Source organism: Protopterus annectens, chromosome 16.part0, assembly GCF_019279795.1.
Source record: "Protopterus annectens isolate FY-2018-M chromosome 16.part0, PAN1.0, whole genome shotgun sequence".
Lineage (NCBI taxonomy): Eukaryota > Metazoa > Chordata > Ceratodontiformes > Protopteridae > Protopterus > Protopterus annectens.
The window spans coordinates 682,939,307-682,959,170 of record NC_056750.1 but is presented as its reverse complement, the minus strand read 5'-3'; the positions used below and the strand labels follow the sequence as shown (position 1 = coordinate 682,959,170).

Sequence of the window (19,864 nt, the reverse complement as noted above, 5' to 3'; positions counted from 1 at the left end):
GAGCTAGTTGGCAATGCATCTGTCACAGGAAGCGGCAAATGAGATTGGAGTAAACTGGAGAGGAGCATTTTGGGTAAGACTTAAGCTCGAGAGGGTTTGGTTATTGTGGGCTGTAGTAATGGCAGAGTCAGTTCCAATACTTGGAACCAAACCCATATGTTAAGGATAAATGAAGACTAGCAACATCAGCTCATATAATTCATAAAGTGATGAAAGAATGTTCATTTAATGTTTGGAAGGCCTTGATGCTATAAACTGTATAAAATGTGGAGTTTAGAAATAATGAAAATGTTTTCACTTAAAGTACAACTGTAAAACAAAACAAACAAAAAAATATGGTGGCACCATGTGTAGCTACGGCTGTGTCTGCTCATGAGAGCTTTAATCTGTGTTATTTTTCAAACAAAACGTTGAGAAAATCACTTTCTGGGCTTTTAAGTGGAAGTACATTAACTTACAGCAGACAGAAGCTTCTAGAAATTAAGCCGTTAACAGCTTCATGCTGCTGGCTATATTCCCTGTAGTCGGCAGGGTTCCTGGGGCCTACTACACTCATCAAAATATTGGAGCAGTGTATTTTAACCCAGCATGCCTTAAAGTACCTAAAACATGGGACAGAAGGTTGTGGAACACTCAAGACAAGACAGAAGAGGAAAAGATGTCAGAGAAACAGAAAAAGGGGCTGCAGGGCTGGAACTGCTGCAAAGCTGAAAATAAATCCTCACAGGACTGCTCTACCTTCAATACTACTAGCAAATACACACTTGCTGGACAGTAAAAGGCTGGAACTCTACAGCAAAAATAAAGTGAGAAATACTTGTTTATTGATAATTATTGACACATGGCTGCATAAAAAAATCAATAATAATAATGCCATTAGCTTATAAGGTCTCACACTCTTTCATGTAGTCTGATGTCAAGCTTTGTGTAGAAAGGCCAAGGGTGGTGGAGTCTGCATCTATGTGAATGAAAGATGGTGTAAGAACCGTGAGATTGTTCAGTCACATTGCTCTGATAATCTAGAGTTCCTGTCCTTAAAATGCAGATCCTTTTATATACCTAGAGAGTTAAATGGAATACATGTTTTTATATACCTAGAGAGTTAAATGGAATATATGTAACAGTGGTATCCATTCCACCCAGTGCAAACACCACTAAGGCGCTTAGCAATCTTTATAACTCTGGTGATTTTAATCAAACCGATATGAGAGAGGTGCTACCCCACTATTATCAATTTGTAGATTTTACAAGGGGTGCAAACATTCTGGACAAGGCATATGCCAACAACAAAGGTGCCTACAGAGCAATACAACAACCTAACTTAGGAAGCTCTGACCACCTTAACATCATGATTCTACCAGCCTACAAACCATCTCTGATCAGAGAAAAGCACACAGTTAAGCATATCTGGGTTTGGCATTAGGGGGCTTTGGAATGTCTCCAACACTGTTTTGATAGTACCCGCTCAGACAGTTTCAAAGAGGCAGCTACGTCAAACAAACAGGTGAACAAAGATGATTGCACTAAAGCAGTAATAGCATACATCACTAAGTGTGTTGATGATGTATCTGACATCAAAAGCATCATAATGAGAGCAAAACAAAAGCCATGACTTAACAACAAAGTCTATTATCTCTTGAAGGCAAGAAATGCAGTATTCAGGGCCAAGAACAAGAAGGGTCTCAGCAAAGCTACAGCAAACCTAAAAATGGGCATTAAAGAGACCAAGAGGGAATATGGAAAGAAAGTACAAAGTCAGTTTGCAGGCATGATAGACACCAGGAGTCTCTGGCAAGGGATACAACAGATTACGGACTATAAAACCAGGTCAGCTCAGTGTGAAGACAACAGTGAATCCCTGGACAGGTTGAACTCCTCCTTTGGCTGATTTGAAGAGAAGAGCAATGTGGCTGCTACAAGGCTACCTACTGACCGGGGTGGGGGTCGGCTGCTCAGCCTTAACTCCAATGAAGTGAGAGATCAACTTAAGGTGAACACCAGGAAGGCTGCTGGTCCTGATAAAATACTGGGCAAAGTTCTTAAAGGCTGTGCAGACCAACTACGCTCAGTTCTAACTGATATTTTCAGCACCTTCCTTATTTTTGGTGAAGTTCCCTCTTGCTTCAAGGTGACGAATACTGCCCCCCCCTAAAAAAAATAAATAGCTAATCCAGCCTGCCTGAATGACTACAGATCAGTTGCTCTAAATTCAAATGTCATGAAATGCTTTGAGACGCTACTTAAAAGGCATCTGTCGGCAAACCTCCCATTCACCTTCGACCCTCTACAGTTCGATTATCGGGCTAACAGATCCACTGTGGATGCTATTTCAGTGGCACTCCACCTCTCACTTGATGACGTGGATGTAAAAAATGACATCAGGCTGCTGTTTATTGACTTCTTCTTGGTATTCAATACAGTTGACAAGCTTGTACATTTTGGAGTTGGCAAGCTCATGTGCAAATGGATCGACTTCTTGATGAACAGACCAGAGAGAACATGTGCTGGCAACAAGACCTCAGGATGTATAATACTTAATGGCTTTCCTCAGGGTTGTGCGCAAAGCCCTCTGTTGTTCACCATCCTCACCCATGTCTGTTCTGCAAAATACAATACCAATCACATCATTACGTTTGCAGATGATATTACAGTTGTGGGCTTCATCAAAAGAGAGGATGAAAGAGCTTACAGAGATGAGGTGTACTCACTAATTGACTGGTGTGCTAAGAACAACCTTGACCTCAATGTCAATAAAACAAAAGAAATCATTATAGACTTCAGGAAAAGGTCAACAACACTCACTGCTCATGATAAATGGTGAAGAGGTAGAAAGGGTCAAATGTAGTTTTTGGGAGTGCACATTTCGGAGGATCTCTTGGACTGTGAAGACTGAAGAGTTGGTCAAAAACATCTCCACTTTCTCAGAAGGTTTAAAGCAAAGCTCCCACCTACTGCTCTCACCGCATTCTACAGAGGAGCAGTTGAGCGCATTCTCACTAGCAGCTTTACACTGGTTTGGTAACAGTACAATAGCAGAAATAAAGAAGCTACAGAGAGTGATGCAAGTTGCCGAAACAATTATGGCCACCAACTTACCATCAATCCAGGATCTCTTTGCAGAAAGAAACATTAAATGTGCATCCAAAATAATTTGTGACCACTCTCACCCTACACATGGCTGGTTTACACAACTGTCTTTGGGCAAGAGATATTGGAGTATCCGCTGCAGGACCACCAAATACTTAAACAGCTTATATCCAACAGTGTTGAGACTTTTAAACTGAAACCAGCCACCAATTCTTTAGTCAGTAATCATTCACAATACATAACTCAGCTGAAAAGTGTGCAATATTTTTTTATATTCTTTGGTGTAGCAATATATTTTGTTGTTCAAGTGCAATTGCCTGCTGTTTGTCTGATGTATATGAACAAAGAAGGACAATCCTAACGTGCAATTCTACTCTGTCATGCTGCTATGTACAGTATTCTTATTATGATTGTCTGGAGGGGGGGCTTGTGTGTTTTTGCTGTTATTTATGTGTCTGCTGGTCTTGTATTGAAAATCTTTTTTTAAATTGGAATGTTATAATGTTCTTGTTATCCTTATGTACTCTCTGATGACATGATACTTGGAATTTCATTTAGGCTGCACTTTTGTAGTCTTAAATGACAAAGTTTACTTTGACTTTGAACTACTTAAAGATTCTAATGATCACAGAACACTTGTCTGGTATAAGCATTCTTCTAGGAATCAATATACCTCTTTCCATGACACATTAGGAATAAAATCCAAATTGAGCAAGCATTGGAAAAGAACTGTGAACAAAGAGGCTAGGCATGACATCATAGTCCAGTCTATGACATCATGACATGAGAATGTAGGACATACAGTGTCTCCAAAGAGTGGGAGCAAGGGAAGATAATGAATTGTGTTGATTCATGATCTCAGACAAAGAAATCCCAAAAGATCTGTAGAAGGCCGCCAAAGACAAACCTACTTTTTTCTGTTTTTCTTTCATTTTTGGGTCCATAAATTTTCCTTTGACCCTCAGTCCCTTTTGCAACTGTCTCTCTTACAGCAGAGAAAGAAATGTCATTACTCTGCTGGGAAAAACTTTTTTATTGGGGAAACCACTTAGGTGTAAAATGTTCCTTTTTGGGGGGGCAGTGGAAAATGCAATGACCGTTCACATGCATCACAGTCATGTGTGTGACAATGGATTGCCCATTCAAACCATGTATGCTGTTAGCACTCTGGTGGCACATGTAGCCACAGGAGCAGCATTTCCGCATTGGCTAAGGCAAGAATTTATATCCTTCACCCATGGTGGGAGCAGATAGAGCTTCAGCTGCTTAATTTACACTTCCAAATGCCTGACCCTCAAGTACTAGCATCTCTGATCGATATCTCTGCCTGTACTTCACCACAGCACTTTCCAGAACATCTTAAATACTAAGTACTTAAACACTTTCAGTCTAACTTTTATTGCCTGTTACTGCAGTGCTGTTTAGCCAATAAAAACTAAGGTCCACTTTTCAAAGAATTACTGACAAAGCAAAAGACCTACCAGTAAGCCAGCATAGCCTTTTTCTCCTTTTGGTCCCATTTCTCCATTTTCTCCCATAGTTCCAAAAGGCCCAGGTGACCCATTAGGGCCAGGAAGTCCAGGATCACCCTGTACAGAGATATAGTAGTACACAAAATCAACCCTGCAGGATTCACACAGTGTCAAAAAAAGCATGTTACTATTACTTAATAATATGAGACAATATGTGGCAAGAGGAAAGGATATACTCACCCACGGTTAAAATATTTACAAATCATTTGCATTCATCAAGGGTGTATCACTTGACAAGCAGCATACTTCCCAAGTGAAGTATTAAACCTAGATGCTAATGCAGATAAAGGCATTCCAATGGAAAGAAGCATGACATAAAATTTAACCAAGTGAAGGATGTGTATTTAGTGCAGGTGTGTCAAAGGACCAGGAGATACTGGAGGTGCACAGCATGGGTAATACTGCCAGGAAAAAGGAAAAAGAACAAGTGAAACACAAAAGAAAATGGAAAAAAGTTTTTGGTCTGCCTCTTCCTAGAAAGTTTTGAAAGATCTGCTGTAGAATTCCATTTAATCAGACAAAGAACACAAGAATATGTAAGTGGGGAATAACTTGTGCACAGACCAAACAAAGACTTGTAAAAGATCTAACTCTACTTTCTCAGTGACATGCATTAAGGAGCTATGTTGTCAAATACATGCAAACAAAGTTTGTGAAAAAGAATGCTCACAGGGTACATTCAATGTCTATAAAAACCCAAGTACAACATGATCAGACATTCTGAACTTTCTGCCTTTTTCCCCATTCTTTTACTCAAAAAAAAGGCTTTCTTTGTCTCAATATAGCTTTATGATATTTCTCAGCATTAGAACCTCACTGGCACTGTGATATACATAAGTCGATGAAGAGGGGTACAGGGGATGAGAATGGATAGAAACTAGTTCTGGACCTTGTACAGCTGCTTAGCAAGCCCTCTTTTTTTCAGATTAAAAGAAGGTTCCAATGTGTTACCTGAGAGAGACTCTTTGTGACCCAGGGTGCAATGCTGGGAATCAGAAGGGGTTATACTTAAACAATGATGACTTACCGGCACAAAATCAACTCTGCTCCACGGTAGAGATCTGGATATCCACAAAATATATACACCGGATGTGCCTATGTGTCTGTTTCTGTATATGAGGGTATACATACACACACAGCTTTTATATACATACATATATATATATATATATATATATATATATATATATACACACACAGAGAGAGAGAGAGAGGACAGATATACATACAGAAGACATATGCACACATATATACATGCATGCACACACACACAACTGATAGGGTCCCTATACACATATATACATTCACAGAAGATTACTAGGCTATCGACCCAGAGGTCATTTGAAGCATAGCCATTTCATCCCAAAGGAATACAAGAGAAATGCCAGTCCATAGCCAAGCCTGCTTTCAGTAATGACTGCCCAGGTCCAGGAGGGCGGGAGGCAGTAAAAACTTATGATACCACATCCACTCATCCAGGAGCTACTTGAACAGTATCATACAAGTGCTCTGTTTAACATGAATTGGTAGCCTATAGCAAAGATGTGGCAGTCAATGGGAGACAAATCTGTCCCTCCAGCATATCCTATTTAAGTCGTGGGCCATATTTAGGTCCCTGGAGCAGGTAGCTCTGCTCAATCACAAGGTATTTTCCCCAGGAGGAGCCATCCACTTCTGCCACTCTTACCCTTGGAATTTGACATGAAAAGTTCACTAGATGAACTTTTTTTTAGTTATCTGTCAGACTAGGGGCTGAAGTTACAAGGCCTAATTATTACTTGGGATTCTTTTGACTCACTGGGGATCACTGTACCTAACCTTCATGAAACTGGACATGGAACTGCATACACACTCTGTGTGTGTGTGTGTGTGTGTGTGTGTGTGTGTGTGTGTGTGTGTGTGTGTGTGTGTGTGTGTGTGTGTGTTTATATACAAACACACACACACAGATATATCTATATATTTATACATATATTATTTTCTGAAGAAGTTCCATTAATACAAGTTATGAAAGCACTCAAAATACAGCAGTTCAGGGTGTTCTTCTTTGGGTAGCACTCGGATTCTACTTCCTTCTCCAGCCAGATATATGGGAGCCCTTCATTTGTTCGAACTTTCAAATGTTCAAAACTCATATGGCTGACACCATATGAGCGAACATTTGAAAGTCTAACAAATGATAGTGAAGATCCCGCTACAGTGCGGAACTGGAAGATTCCCCTTCCCTGCACTGTAGTGCAATCGCGGATTGAAAATATTTAAGTAGCAGGGGGTGTGGGGGTGCAGGGGGGGCTTACCCCTCTGCATAACACAGTTTTGCTGTGTTTACAGGTAGGTAAATGGTGCTATTTCAGGATGTCGGTCTTTCAATTTGTCGATCATACTTACACATATATACATATACACACACATACACACACACATATATATATATATATATATATATATATATATATATATATACATATATATATATATAAAGAAAACAAAATAGAAAAAGAAGAAATAAAAGCTATAAATGTTCACACTTCCAAACCACGTAATCAGTTGTTAGAAATGAAGACACACAGGCAAATCTGGTAAATATTGAGCGCTCTCGTTCCTTTATTTTATAGAACTTCTTCAGAATAATATATACATATACATATATATATATATATATATATATATATATATATATATATATATATATATATATGTGTATATATATATATGTGTATATATACAGTAAATAGTAGAAATTATATACATCTTTGGCAAGATAATAAAATAGCTATTTATCCAATGTAAAAAGTGTATTTGTGTTAATGTATAACAACAATCCAATGGAAGGGCAGAACCAAGTCCAGTTAACCAATGGAAGGTGGCAATAAATGTATGAACACCAGTAAAAAGCAGTGCACATGTAACCAACATAGAGGTAAAAGCACTGCTGGACAGCCAATAGAAGACATTAATAGACTAGACCAGCAAATACCTGTGGATGCGGCAGAAATGGCCAGGGAAAACATCTTTTAAAAAATCTGTTCTCTGTAACTGTTAAAATAAGTTTTAAATAAAAAATAAGTGAAAAATGGCATGGTAAAGCTGGAAGAGTAATAAAACAGTAATGAAACAGAAATAATGTAATTGTGGTGTGACTTAGAAGTGGCCACCGGAATTCATCAACAAAAGATCTGTTCGCTGTAAACTTTATAAGAAGTTTTTAGAACATGGCATGGTAAAGGTGAAAAAACATAAAAATAACATTGAAGTGCAACTTAAATTAATATGCGTTCACATAACTGGAAGCTATGAGAAATGTAATATAAAACTAATCTGGTCAAAAAAACGGCAATAATTAGTAGACATGTTAGCCAATGGACAGGTAATCTGCGAGTAAAGGTCGCCAATGGACAGCACACACAAGGCAGCAAATGCCAAGCCAATGGAGGCTAGTAAATGCCAATCGGTGAAAGCAACAGCAGGACAAATAGAGAAAGAAAAATGGGCATGCCAGTAATAAACAAGGGCTAACACAGTAAGAGGGGTCTCAAGGAGGCAGACGAAGCATGTAGATAATGTAGAACGAAAGATAAAGGTAAAAAAAAAATTAAAAATACATGGAAACAGGTTCCAAAAGATCTGTTCTAAACAGGCCATTCCTCATATAGTAAAAATCACAAAAAAAGCATCAGAGGAAATAGCACATAAACACGAGAATAGCACGGTTTAAGTAAAACCGGCAACATAAGAGAAACCTGCAGGCTGGGGTGTACAATGGACGGAAGTGTGGAGTAAAAAAATCTTTAAGGTGGTGGAAAGACAAAAAAGACATTAGTCACAGTGTGAGCTATCACAGTGTGTGTGAACTACCTTTGCCAATCTGTATTATATGAAGCAAGATCCAGGCAGTAAGTCAAGTAAGGAGGCATACAGAAATAAAGATAAAAACATTAAAACAAATACATGAAACTGTATGGGAAGTGTAAAAACTAAGCAACCCACAAGGTTTAAAGCCGTAAAACTCATAAGTAGCCAATAGGCTGGTTCACGTCAGGACAAAGGACCAATGTAAGGCAAAAACAGAGCAACAAATGCCAGGGACACAGGTATGTGTGAACACCAATCAAAAGGAAGAATACCAGGGCAAATAGAGAGAAAGGAAACAAAGGGCAAAACAATAGTGGGAAAAGAGTGGCTTAGAAGGAGGGGTTAGAGTGAGGCATCTAAAAGCATACTATACTAAATATAATCAAACATGAACGGAATGGATAAATGAAAAATGTAAACAGGCTCTCTAGATATTTTAACATAGGCACAAAATAAACTCAAGGCATCCATTTCAAAGCACATTTCAGGTTAAGATGTTCGTTAATGCCTTGAGGAACCTCTGCATTCAACATCAATTGCCATTTAAGCTCCTGAAGTTCTAGTAAAGTGTTAGAGTCATAGCCGGTTTTAGGCACCAGCAAACTTATGTTATCTTGATATTTTGTAACGTCTGTCAAACCAACAAAAACTAGTACAGCAAGCTTGTATACTTAAACCAGGTAAGTAATCTCCTCCAAAATTCAAAGATCTTTAGTTATAGTAACAATATTTTGTCAAGTAACAAACTTTACAATTTCATTAAATATTTTACCAATGATATAATGCTCCAGCCTAATTAAGCCCTGTTGGTGGACATCCTATTCACTAAAATTAACAACATCATTGACTGAGTGGGGCCCCACAAAGCTGCTGTTGGTTGGGGAAAAATAAGGAGAAAAATGTATTAATTTTCAATTACACTCTTTAACGTGAACAGGACTGTGATATGACCCTGTTAGGACAAAGCTGTAATGAACATAAGCAAAGTAAGCACTAGAGATCAGCAGCCCAGGGTGATCGATCTCAATGCAAACTGTGGAGTTTTAGAAGAGCTGATGCTTCTAATCTTCAGGGATGGTTTCTTTTCAGGGTTTTATACATACTGGCAGAACAACTGATACTGTAACTCTCAACGTCTTTGCTGAAGAATTCTGTTCAGTGATAAAAATCATAGCATAATAAAGTCTCAAAATGAGGAACACATTTTATATATTACTCTAATTCACTTTGAAAAAGTTAATAGAATAACACATTTGTATCAACATGCAGTTTTAGACAATAAGTGTAAAACTCTGATTACTTGATTTAGTGTGACAGAGTAAAATTATAAGACAAAATCAGGAATATCTGTGAAATCAGGGACAGTGATAGGTATTAATTTACTACTTACCGAGGTAAATAAAATTGCCTTATCCCTGTTGCTGTTTGATTGCTAAACAGCAATCACTGATCTTGTATAGCAGTACTAGTGTTGTACAATGTACTTGCTGAAATAAGTACAAAATTAATATTGATGTGATGTGTGTGTGTGTGTGTGTGTGCGTGTGTAAAATATCACTGATGTTTATCAATGCAGATATCCAATAATGCCGGAACACACACGTTATTCTTCTGGGTATCAATAAAAAAAGTAGCTAACAAGTGATTATATTTCAAAAGTAAGGCATAATGTATGTCATAGGCATTCAGACACTTAGATCTTCTAGTTATCGGGTGGCCTCTACTCCCTAGACTGTATAAATAGATACAGGGGGCTCCCTTAATCATCCTTGACTGTGGGGACCCCCAAAAGAGCTGTTTTTGGTTGAGGAAAAATGAGGAGAAAAAAATGCTTTCATTTTCTGATTGCACTCTTTAGCCTAGATGGAGTTATGATATGACCCTGTTAGGATAAAACTGATAATAGCCTCTGTCCTCAACCACAAACATTCTAAAACATCCCTGCTTAGATATTTGTGTACAGAAATTTACCATAGGTTATGTGGGTGCTGGGGATTGTGTAGTCATCATTTCCTTTACTTTTCTAACAGACCTCAGAGGTATACAAAGAAAGTTACTTTAGCTCCTGTAGGGGCAGTGTACTGCTTGGTAGCAGCAAAGTAGAATACATTATTGCAGTCATTATTTATTTTCACTTTCCTCACAATGAAACATCAGACATACATACAGCTGGCTGCCTTTTGGGGTTAGGATTGAGGAGTTAGTAGGCATGCTATATATATATGTATTTCAGCAGTCACTTGAAATACATGACTGTGGCCATTTGAACCTCTGCTTTCTTCCCAATCTAACACCAAAGGGTTGCATAGGCAGTGACTGTCTTTTTGGGAGGATTAGTGATGCAGGCAGTATTCCCATACAGGATCTGTGTATCCTCACAATTGACTTTTAATTTACTTGGAGCTTCTATTTTTGTCAGCTTTGAATTTTAAGTCTTGGGTGCAACTTATGTCTTCATTGAAAGAAAAAAGACTGAAATTATTTTTCATACTCACAATTTTTGTTTAGGCCACTTTTGGATTAAAAGGTTGGGAAATGCTCTAGCTTCTAGGGCAGCGGCTTAATGGAGTTATTTCCTAAATGGTTATTACTATGCTGACTTGGTCAAGAAAGTATATCGAAAAGACAGAAGGAAAACTAAAGCTGAACAGCAAGACTGAATTTCTTTCCTTAATCATCATTTCTGTTCAAGCCATCATTGGGTAAAAAGAAAAATAAACTTAAAAGCACTTTAGAGCATATATAAAGTTATGGCTTCTTGAAAAAGCTGAAGAAAAAGGTAAAATGTGAGAAATGGAAGAAAAAAGTAATGTGCATAAGTGGGAAGCCCAACATGGGGAAAACAGAGGGAACTCTGGAGGGTGTGTGTTTTGTTTTTGTTTTTTTTGGGGGCTGAAACAGTAACCAGTGCCTAGGGTTCCATTGCATATTAGTTCTGTTCTGTACATAGAGTTGTTGTAATGTATCCTTGTTACACCTAAATGGCAGTAACTGTAAATGTCCCTTTGTGAGATGGGCCAACACAGTGTGGTATGTATGCCTGTTGTAATAAGATCATTGTAGCTAAAGGTCAGTTTGTGTGTACTACTCCTAAAAGCCTGCATTATGAACTAAAAAGATGGATAGAAGTAGTGGCAGTGACAGGGTGATACTTAGACCCCAACTTGACATTTGCTGGGGGCCCCCAAAATGCTAACACCGGCCCTGGTTAGAGTCACCAAAAAAGAAATGAATTTGTTCCAACACAATGAAATCAAAGCAGACAAAATCCTGACAAGATAAACTATGCTTGCCTAATGCATTTGTAGTGTCTTGGGAGCGAATGGCTGCATTGTGTTCCTTAATCCTGTCTGACAGTCTACGAATAGTCTTGCCCACATAGAAATGACCACAAGATCTGCAGATAACTGCACAAACAACATTCTCATTATGACAATCAAAAAATTTAGGAAAAGTAACAGTAACATTGCAATGATTAAACATGTCCAAAGGCCCTGTCCGAATGTATGCACAACAAACACATTTATTACATCTGGATATTCCCTTAGGTTTGTCTGATATAAAACAGTTTCTTAATAAAAATGGATTGTCATTATTCTCAAGAGAATGTCTTGAGAGTTCAAGTTTTTTTGTGTGAAAAAGATGGGTTATTGCCTAAAGTAGAAGCCAAGATAGAGTCACTATGACAATGTTCCAGTATTTTGTGATGATGGAGCAATTGGCTGTCATGTCCCTGCTGATGGGAAGTAGAAAAGCCAGGGACATGTTATTCACAGTGGGAGTAGTGTTTGATTTAGGAACAAATGCATGGAGGAGAATGGGTCTGAAGGAGAGTGGATGTGCTTCTAGAATGTCACTAGCCAGTTTGTCCAATAAATCTGATGGGTAACCCCTGTGAAGAAACAAAGTTTTTAGGAAGTTGGAGTCAAGCAAAAAGGTGGAATCTTCACTGATGAGTCTAGACAGACGTATAAACTGGTCATTGACCACATACATTTTCATAAAGAAAGGGTGTTGACTGGTGAAGTGTAGAAAACTGTTCCTGTAAGTTTTCTTGCAATGAATGTTAGAAGAAAAGGCAGGCCTTAACAGATCAATGGATGCAGTCACATCCAGGAAAGAAACTGACTGGCCATGGCCGGACAACACGAATCCCAGGGAAGCCAATGCTATTTGAAAGAGAATCCACAAATTCAGATAATTGATCAGAAGTGCCAACCCACACACACACACACACAAAAAAAAAAATGTCATTAATATAACGTCTGTAGAGCCTGGTATACTTGAAACCTGGCAATTGACAAGGGTCTCATTCTCCCATGTACTAAGTACCAGGCTGGCATATGCTGGGGCCATTTTAGATCCCATAGCAACACCTTTTATTTGTCGGCAGATTCGGCTATTAAAGTGGAAGAAATTACTATACAGAACAGCCGAAATAAGCTCAGAAAGGGTCTGTATTCTGGTGCTGGAGAGATGTGCATATTTCTTTAGGTATAGTTGAATGTGACCAAGACACTGTTTGTGTGGAATGTTAGTATACAGCAACACAATGTCAAGAGTCACTAAACTGCATTGTGAAGTGTCCAAGTTAGCCCCAGGAATCTCATTTAAGAAGCACCATGAATCCTTCAGGTAAAAAGAAGACTTCTGAGCAATGGGGTTTAAAACATAGTCAACATACTCAGAAATTAACTCAGTCTTAGATTTAATGTTAGAAATAATATGCTGGAAGGGGGGGGGGTCCAGTTCATTTTTACGGATCTTAGGAATGCCAAATAATTTAGCCAGGTTAGGATGTGGAACATGCATGAAGAAGTATTCATCCAAAGAAATACATTGCTCCTTTTCTAGTATGCTTAACAGTAAGTCAATGTCATGGAAATGTTTGTTCACAGAGTCCAAATCCGCCAAACTGAAAAAGTCATTGTTAAGCGAATTAGATTCAATTTTCTGCATATAGGTACGTTGTTCGGATATGGAGGAAAGTAAACCACAGCCAGAACTTAAAGTAGAAAACTTTAATCATCACTTTCAAAACATACAAAGCTTAAAAAAATGAGTGCTTTTGTTCATTAGGTCAAAAGTCGAACTTCATCGGAAATTTAACAATTACAAATGATATAAACACCTTTGGATGGTTAGGATTCCTTTTCCCACCCTACCTGTTCCATTTTAGAATGTTTTTTTACATTTAAATTACCATTTAAACCAGGGGGCATGTTTGCTTGCAGTTTAATTTGCCATCTGAGTTCTTTCACTTCAAGCTGGGGGTTGCAATCTCCACACAAACTAGAAATGTTTTCTAACACAATAAAGTTGAATTCTTTGCACCGAGGGCTACCCAAATTCTGTCTACCTAATGCATTTTTAAGGTCATCCTTTCTTAAAGAAAAAAAAAAAAAAAAAAATATATATATATATATATATATATATATATATATATATATATATATGGGTTCCATACACTAGATTGAATTTTCACTAATTCGAAAAAGTACATGGAATGCTCACTGCAGCGAAAGTGCACTTATGCGAAGTTCAGTACAATGCACGGGTGTTGTACTGAACTTCCGTGCAGTACTCACGGACCTTAGGGTTAGGGCACAGGTCATAGTAAGGGGATAGTCCATAGGGCTATCCATTTACCATGACACGTGCCCTAACCCTAAGGTCCATGATGACTGCAGCGCAGTGAAGGACATAGCAATGTCCTCCACTATGGTGCGATAGTCACGAAACTTAGGGTTAGGGTAAGGGGATAGCTTTACTAACTATCCCCTTACCCTAACGTCTGTGACTATCTCACCACAGTGGAGGACATAGCTTGTTTTTTATGTCCTCCACTGTGCTGCGGTGTTTTCGGTTTATTGCACTTACGCAAAAGTTCACTTTCATTAAAATGAACTTTCGCAGAAATGAGGCTTCCTATTACAAGTTCGAAGTAGTGAACTTTCGTTGTTGTAATAGGAATCCGTATATATATATATATATATATATATATATATATATATATATATATACACACACACACACACACACACACACACACACACACACACACACACATGCACACATATACCTACATATATGAGCCTTTACCCTTGCAGGCAAATCAATATTCTTTTCATTATAAATAAAGGCTATACAGTCTTTCAGCCATCTGGTGACTGGTTCACCAATTTTGGTACTTGAAAAGGACACAAACAATTGGTCTGATTTTTCGATGATCTTTTGGTCTGTGCAGGTAAAAACTTAACTGTCTATGAACATTCAACAAATGAATGGTGTATTCTCCTTTATTAGTAAAATTTGGAAAGAATACTAGATTAATAATTTGATTAATTTTAGTATCAGATACTACCTTAGAAAGAAAGAAGGGCTTCATCCTTAAGTAGGGTTGCCAACCCTCCATTTTTTTTCTGGACTATCTGGAAATCAAACTGATTCTCCAGTAGCCCAGAAAACACTGTACAAACTCTGGTATTCGGTTTCAAAAAAGGAAACAGACTATCAGAGTTTGCAAATAGGCTTATTTACTATGCTTATTTACAGAAAGAAAGCATAGTAAATCAGTCGAAAGTAGGCAGTAGGAACGTAAAAAGAGGGTGTTCTCCACCAGGTGATGTCATAGTGACATCACAAAATGGGTGGAATGTGGGTGGGAGGGAGTGGGGTGTGCTTACTGGTGATGCAAGGGGTGTGGTTTTACTCCAGTTTTAGCCACAACGAAAGGTAGCAACTCTGTCCTTATGAAACATCAAGGATGGTGGTTTGCAAGATAAGGCTTATAATTCTGAAATCTTCCTGGCAGAAGTTACTGCCACAAGGAATGAGGTTTTCCAAGATAAGTATTGGAGGTCAAAATTGGCAGAAGGTTCAAAGGGAAGTTGAACAATAGATTGTAATAGTAGGCTAAGGTCCAGGGAGAAATAGGATCCTTAAAGGGGGATTTTAACAAAAATGTCCCTTTCAAAAATGCTTTAGGAATTATCCCCAATAACATTATGAAAGTTCGAAATCAATGCCAGCTGAATGTTAATAGTAGGAGAGGCTCCCACATCAAAAAGAGAGGATAAGAATTCTAAAATCTTTTCGACAGACGCTGTAAGGGGGTCAATATTCCTCCATTGGACCAAAAGCTAAATCTCTTCCATTTACTCATACAGCATTTGTGGGTGGATGGCTTATGAGAGGCTAGTAAAATTCTGCATACTGGAGAGGGAAGGTTAACTTGCCTGGCAATTAATGGAACTGGAGATACCATAATGTTAGCTTGAGGTTCTGAAGATTTGGGTGAACGAGGTTCTCTGAATAAGACAGGAGGTCTGGAGTTGGATCCAGAGTCCACGGTGCTTTTATCAGATAAGGCCAGAGACAGGGGAACTACATTTTTCATGGCAAATAAGGGGCAATGAGGATTACTATGCTCTTCAACCTTAGGGCTTTCTGAACAAACTTTGGGATTAGGGGACGCAGGGGAAATGCACAGAGAACTCCAGAGGCCAAGTGTGTTAAAGAGCATCCCTGGGTGACTCCCCTGGTGGGGGTATTAGGGCAAAGTAGTTTCTGCACTTGTTGAGGGTCAAGGCAAAGAGGTCACAGCAAGGCTGGCCCCATTGGTGGAAAATCATTTCCCTCACTTTTGGAGTGAGGGACCACTCATGAGGTAGAAGACTAGACCTGCTCAGTTTGTCTGCTATCACATTGGATCTCCTCAGAATATGCACTGCTATCAGAAATTGGTTGGAAGAAATTGCCCACTGCCACACTCTGAGTGCTCCTCAACACAGAGGGTAAGATTTGGTTCCACCTTGCTTGTTGAAGTACCAAACTACAAAACTGCTGTCTGTTTGAATCACACTAGTCCCTAAAGGGAGAATGGTTTGAAAGGCTTACAATGCTAAAAGCACCACTCTTATTTCTAGGATGTTGATGTGCAGACTGGCCTTGATGGAAAACCAAGTACTTTGAACAGTCCTGCCTAGATAATGCCCCCCACCCATCTGGGAGGCAACCATAGCCACTATGGCCTTGGGCTGTTGTAGGACAAAGGGGCGTCCTAGAAGAATGTCCTCCAAGTGCATCCACCAAGCTAGATCTTTTCTGCAAAGACTGGTAATGAAAATCTGATCCAACATAGGCTGGTGAAGTGTAGACCACTGAATTTGTAAGTAGCCATTACAGAATTCGCATATGAAATTTTGCTAAGGGAACTAGAGTTATTGACATTGCCACAGAACCCAGGACTTATAAAACTAGACAGGCCAGTACTTTCTTCTTGTGCTCTATCTTTTGAACTTTTTCTCTGTTTTTTTGTAACCTCACTAGTGGAAGGGAGGCTAGGAGGCTATAAATGTTCTTGTATTTAGTTTTGCTCATTTGAACTGTAATCTCGGAGATGGAGTCAGTTGAGATTTTTCGTAGTTCACTGTAATTCCTAGATTGGAACAAGTCTGTAGGACATAAACTCTTGCTATAATCAATAGATGCCTGGTAGGACTGGTAACGAGCCTGTTGTCCAAATATGGAAACACCCGGAATCCTTGCAGTCTCAAGTAAGCTGCTACTACTGCCATGCACTTGAACACCCTGGGGCTTGTGGTGAGACCAAAGGCCAGAACTCTGAAATGATAGTGACTGGCTCCTAGCCTGAAGCAGAGGAACCTTCTGGAGTGTTTGTCCATTTTCATGTGGTAATACACATCCTGAACGTCTAACAAGCACATCCAGTCATCATCCTTCAGAAAGGGAAGAATGGACCACACTGTGACCATCCAGAACTTTGTTTCTCAAACAGATTTGTTCAATAAACTGTGATCTAAAATTGGTCTCCTGTCCCGTCTTTTTTTGGAACTAAAAAGAATCTTGAGTTAGTTTTGGACTCTAATTCATCTGGTGGGACTTTTTGCATGATTCTTTTCCAGCAGTCTTTGGATCTCTAGGACTGCTTGCTCCCTCTGACTGGGTGGAGCATCAGAAAATCTTCCTGAGAAGAGGAGAGGTAAGAGAAAAAGGTATGACATAGCCTCTGGATATAATCCTCAGGACCCAGGTATCTGAAGTGATTTCTAGTCAGGCATTTAGGTGCAGAGATAAGTGTCCCCCAACTGCCTCCAGAAGAAGGCAATCAGGCTTTCCTTCAGGAATGCTGATAGGGTTTCCTGGAAAAGGAATATCTGAAATCCTGGTTTTCCAGGCCACCTCTGCCACATAGGTAGCATCTTCTGTTAAAGTTCGCTCCTCTGCCCCTGAGAGAATTTTTACCATGTGTGTCTTGAAAAGGTCCAGTGGATTTTTTGAACCACATTTTCCACCCACTCTCTGGTTCCTGGAAAAAGGTTTTGAGGGGTGGAAAAACATACACCCATGGCAGGAATGGTCTCTCCATCTTTCTCACACCTGGGTAATGTTTCTTTAACCTTTTGGCCAAACAAGGATGATCTGTCAAAAGGTATATTTATGAATGACAACTTAAAAGGCTCCGCAATGTCACAAAGTCACACTCAAGCATGTCTCCTTATGGCGATGCTTGAACCTGGTGCTCTAGTAGCCCCTTCGGCTGCATGTGCAATGAGCCTCATGGACGAATTTGACACAGATTCCATGGTAGCTAATTGAGAAGCAACTTTGTCTTCTACCTCAATCAGAAGCAGTTCCCACAAAGTATCAGATAGCTCCTTGATCAGATCCCTTTGAAGCCTGGTGAAATGTGCCAAAAAAATTCTAAGACCATAGAGCGAAGGTCAATGAAGAATAAATCTGCTTGCCAAACATATCTATAGTCCGGGACTTTCTATTGCATGGATCAATAAAGGAACTTTGCTCAGCTGCCGCTACTACCATGGTGTCTACTGCTGGACCCTTTACCCAATTTTTTTTTTATCTTCTGGAGGGGTTAAAATTTTATGTGGTCTCCTGGGAATAGGTTCAATTGAGTCAGGTGCTTTCCATGCCTATTGAGCAATGAATTGGATAAGTGCATCAGTGGGCAAAGTCACCCAGCAGGTAGATGGGCAAGTGCAAAAAGCCTGCAGTTAAACTATTTCTTCAGGGGTAGTGTTTTGGGACTTCCAATCACTTCTCTGTTTCAAACTATCCAGGATGTCTCCAAAGGAGACATCATCAGGAGGTGATCTGGGCAACCCTTTGTGATCATCAGTACCATCCGTGACGGATTTTTGTGGTGAATCTAATGGCTTCTTCTTGCATTTTTTCTTCATTGGAACTGCCTCAGGGGGATTGTCTGGAGAGGCATCTGAAGAAGACAGAATCTGAATCTGAGTGTCTTTGAGGTTTTAGCACTCACTGTCCCTGTGGAGGAGCTGGCTGGAGAACTAGACTAGAGGAAGGAACATGCTTCAAGGAAGAAGAGGTCAACTAAGTGGCTGAGGCAACCAAGGCCCTCTCCATGGCCTTGAAGGCTGACCCTGCTGAAGAGGGAAGGGAGCCCAGAATCGAGAGAGACTTCCTCAGAACCATGGTCACTCCCCACTTTGACGAGACAGCCCCTGAGATAGAAGTCTGTGCCAAGCTAACCTTAGCCAAAGCCCCAAGGTGCAGGGATGGTTACAAAAAAAAGATGTGTCGACTCCTGCCCCTTGGGGTTGACAAGGCAGCTATAGCTCTGGGAAGTCTCTGGATCCAACATAGCCAAAGAATTCAGTGCTTGAAAAGGTGCTGAAATAACAGCAACTGTCGGAACTGATGCAGCTGACACTGGACAACTCAAAGCTGAAAACTCCAAGACCTCAGAGGACGTTAGATGAAGAGTAGTCAATGGGGTAAAAGAATGCTCTGCACCTGAAGGTGTCAGGGCTGAGGGGGCACATGAAATTTCTCTTACCCATAAAATTGTTTTTCACCAGTCCCTCCATGTCAGTCTCTATCAGGCTTTTGGAGGAAGGGATAGAAGACCTAGAAGGAGATTTGGGTCTATGTATAAAGACCTCTGGTAACTCCCCACCAAAAGGATTGATAGATTGGAAAAACTGACATCTAGGTGCTTGCCAAGTAGAAATACTTAGCACTGAATCAGTCAGCACCAAAGCATTGTTTGGAGTTTGGATCTGTGGAACCGAGCTATCAAGTTTAGTCTGCACTGAAGCCCTCGGTGTCGAAGGTTTGGATGGAGTGGAGGGTGTTGGCGCAGACACCACAGTTTCAATATTCATCAGAGCTGAGTAACTTTATGGCATTGACAATTTTACTCTCTTAATAGTTGTCACTGAAGAAGAAGGCATAGAAATGCTTCTCTTCTTGGCCTTCCCAGAGGCAGTAGTAGTTGAGGAAGGAAACAAAATATCAGTTTTCCTTTCTTTAGCAGATATAGCCTCAAGAAAGGTAATAGGAATTAAACCCTTTAATATGAGTTTATTTTTTTTCTTTCAGCT

At 39.6% G+C, this 19,864-nt stretch overlaps 1 protein-coding gene across 1 annotated transcript in view; it reads right to left on the bottom strand.

Annotated features, from left to right (window-relative positions):
- The window catches only part of LOC122790648 (collagen alpha-1(I) chain-like), an 882,142-nt gene that overhangs the window by 627,714 nt on the left and 234,564 nt on the right, over nt 1-19,864 (bottom strand). The window contains exon 12 of the mRNA XM_044058172.1: nt 4,569-4,676. Within this exon, the coding sequence (XP_043914107.1) occupies nt 4,569-4,676 (108 nt within the window). The remainder of the gene's footprint in view (nt 1-4,568; nt 4,677-19,864) is intronic.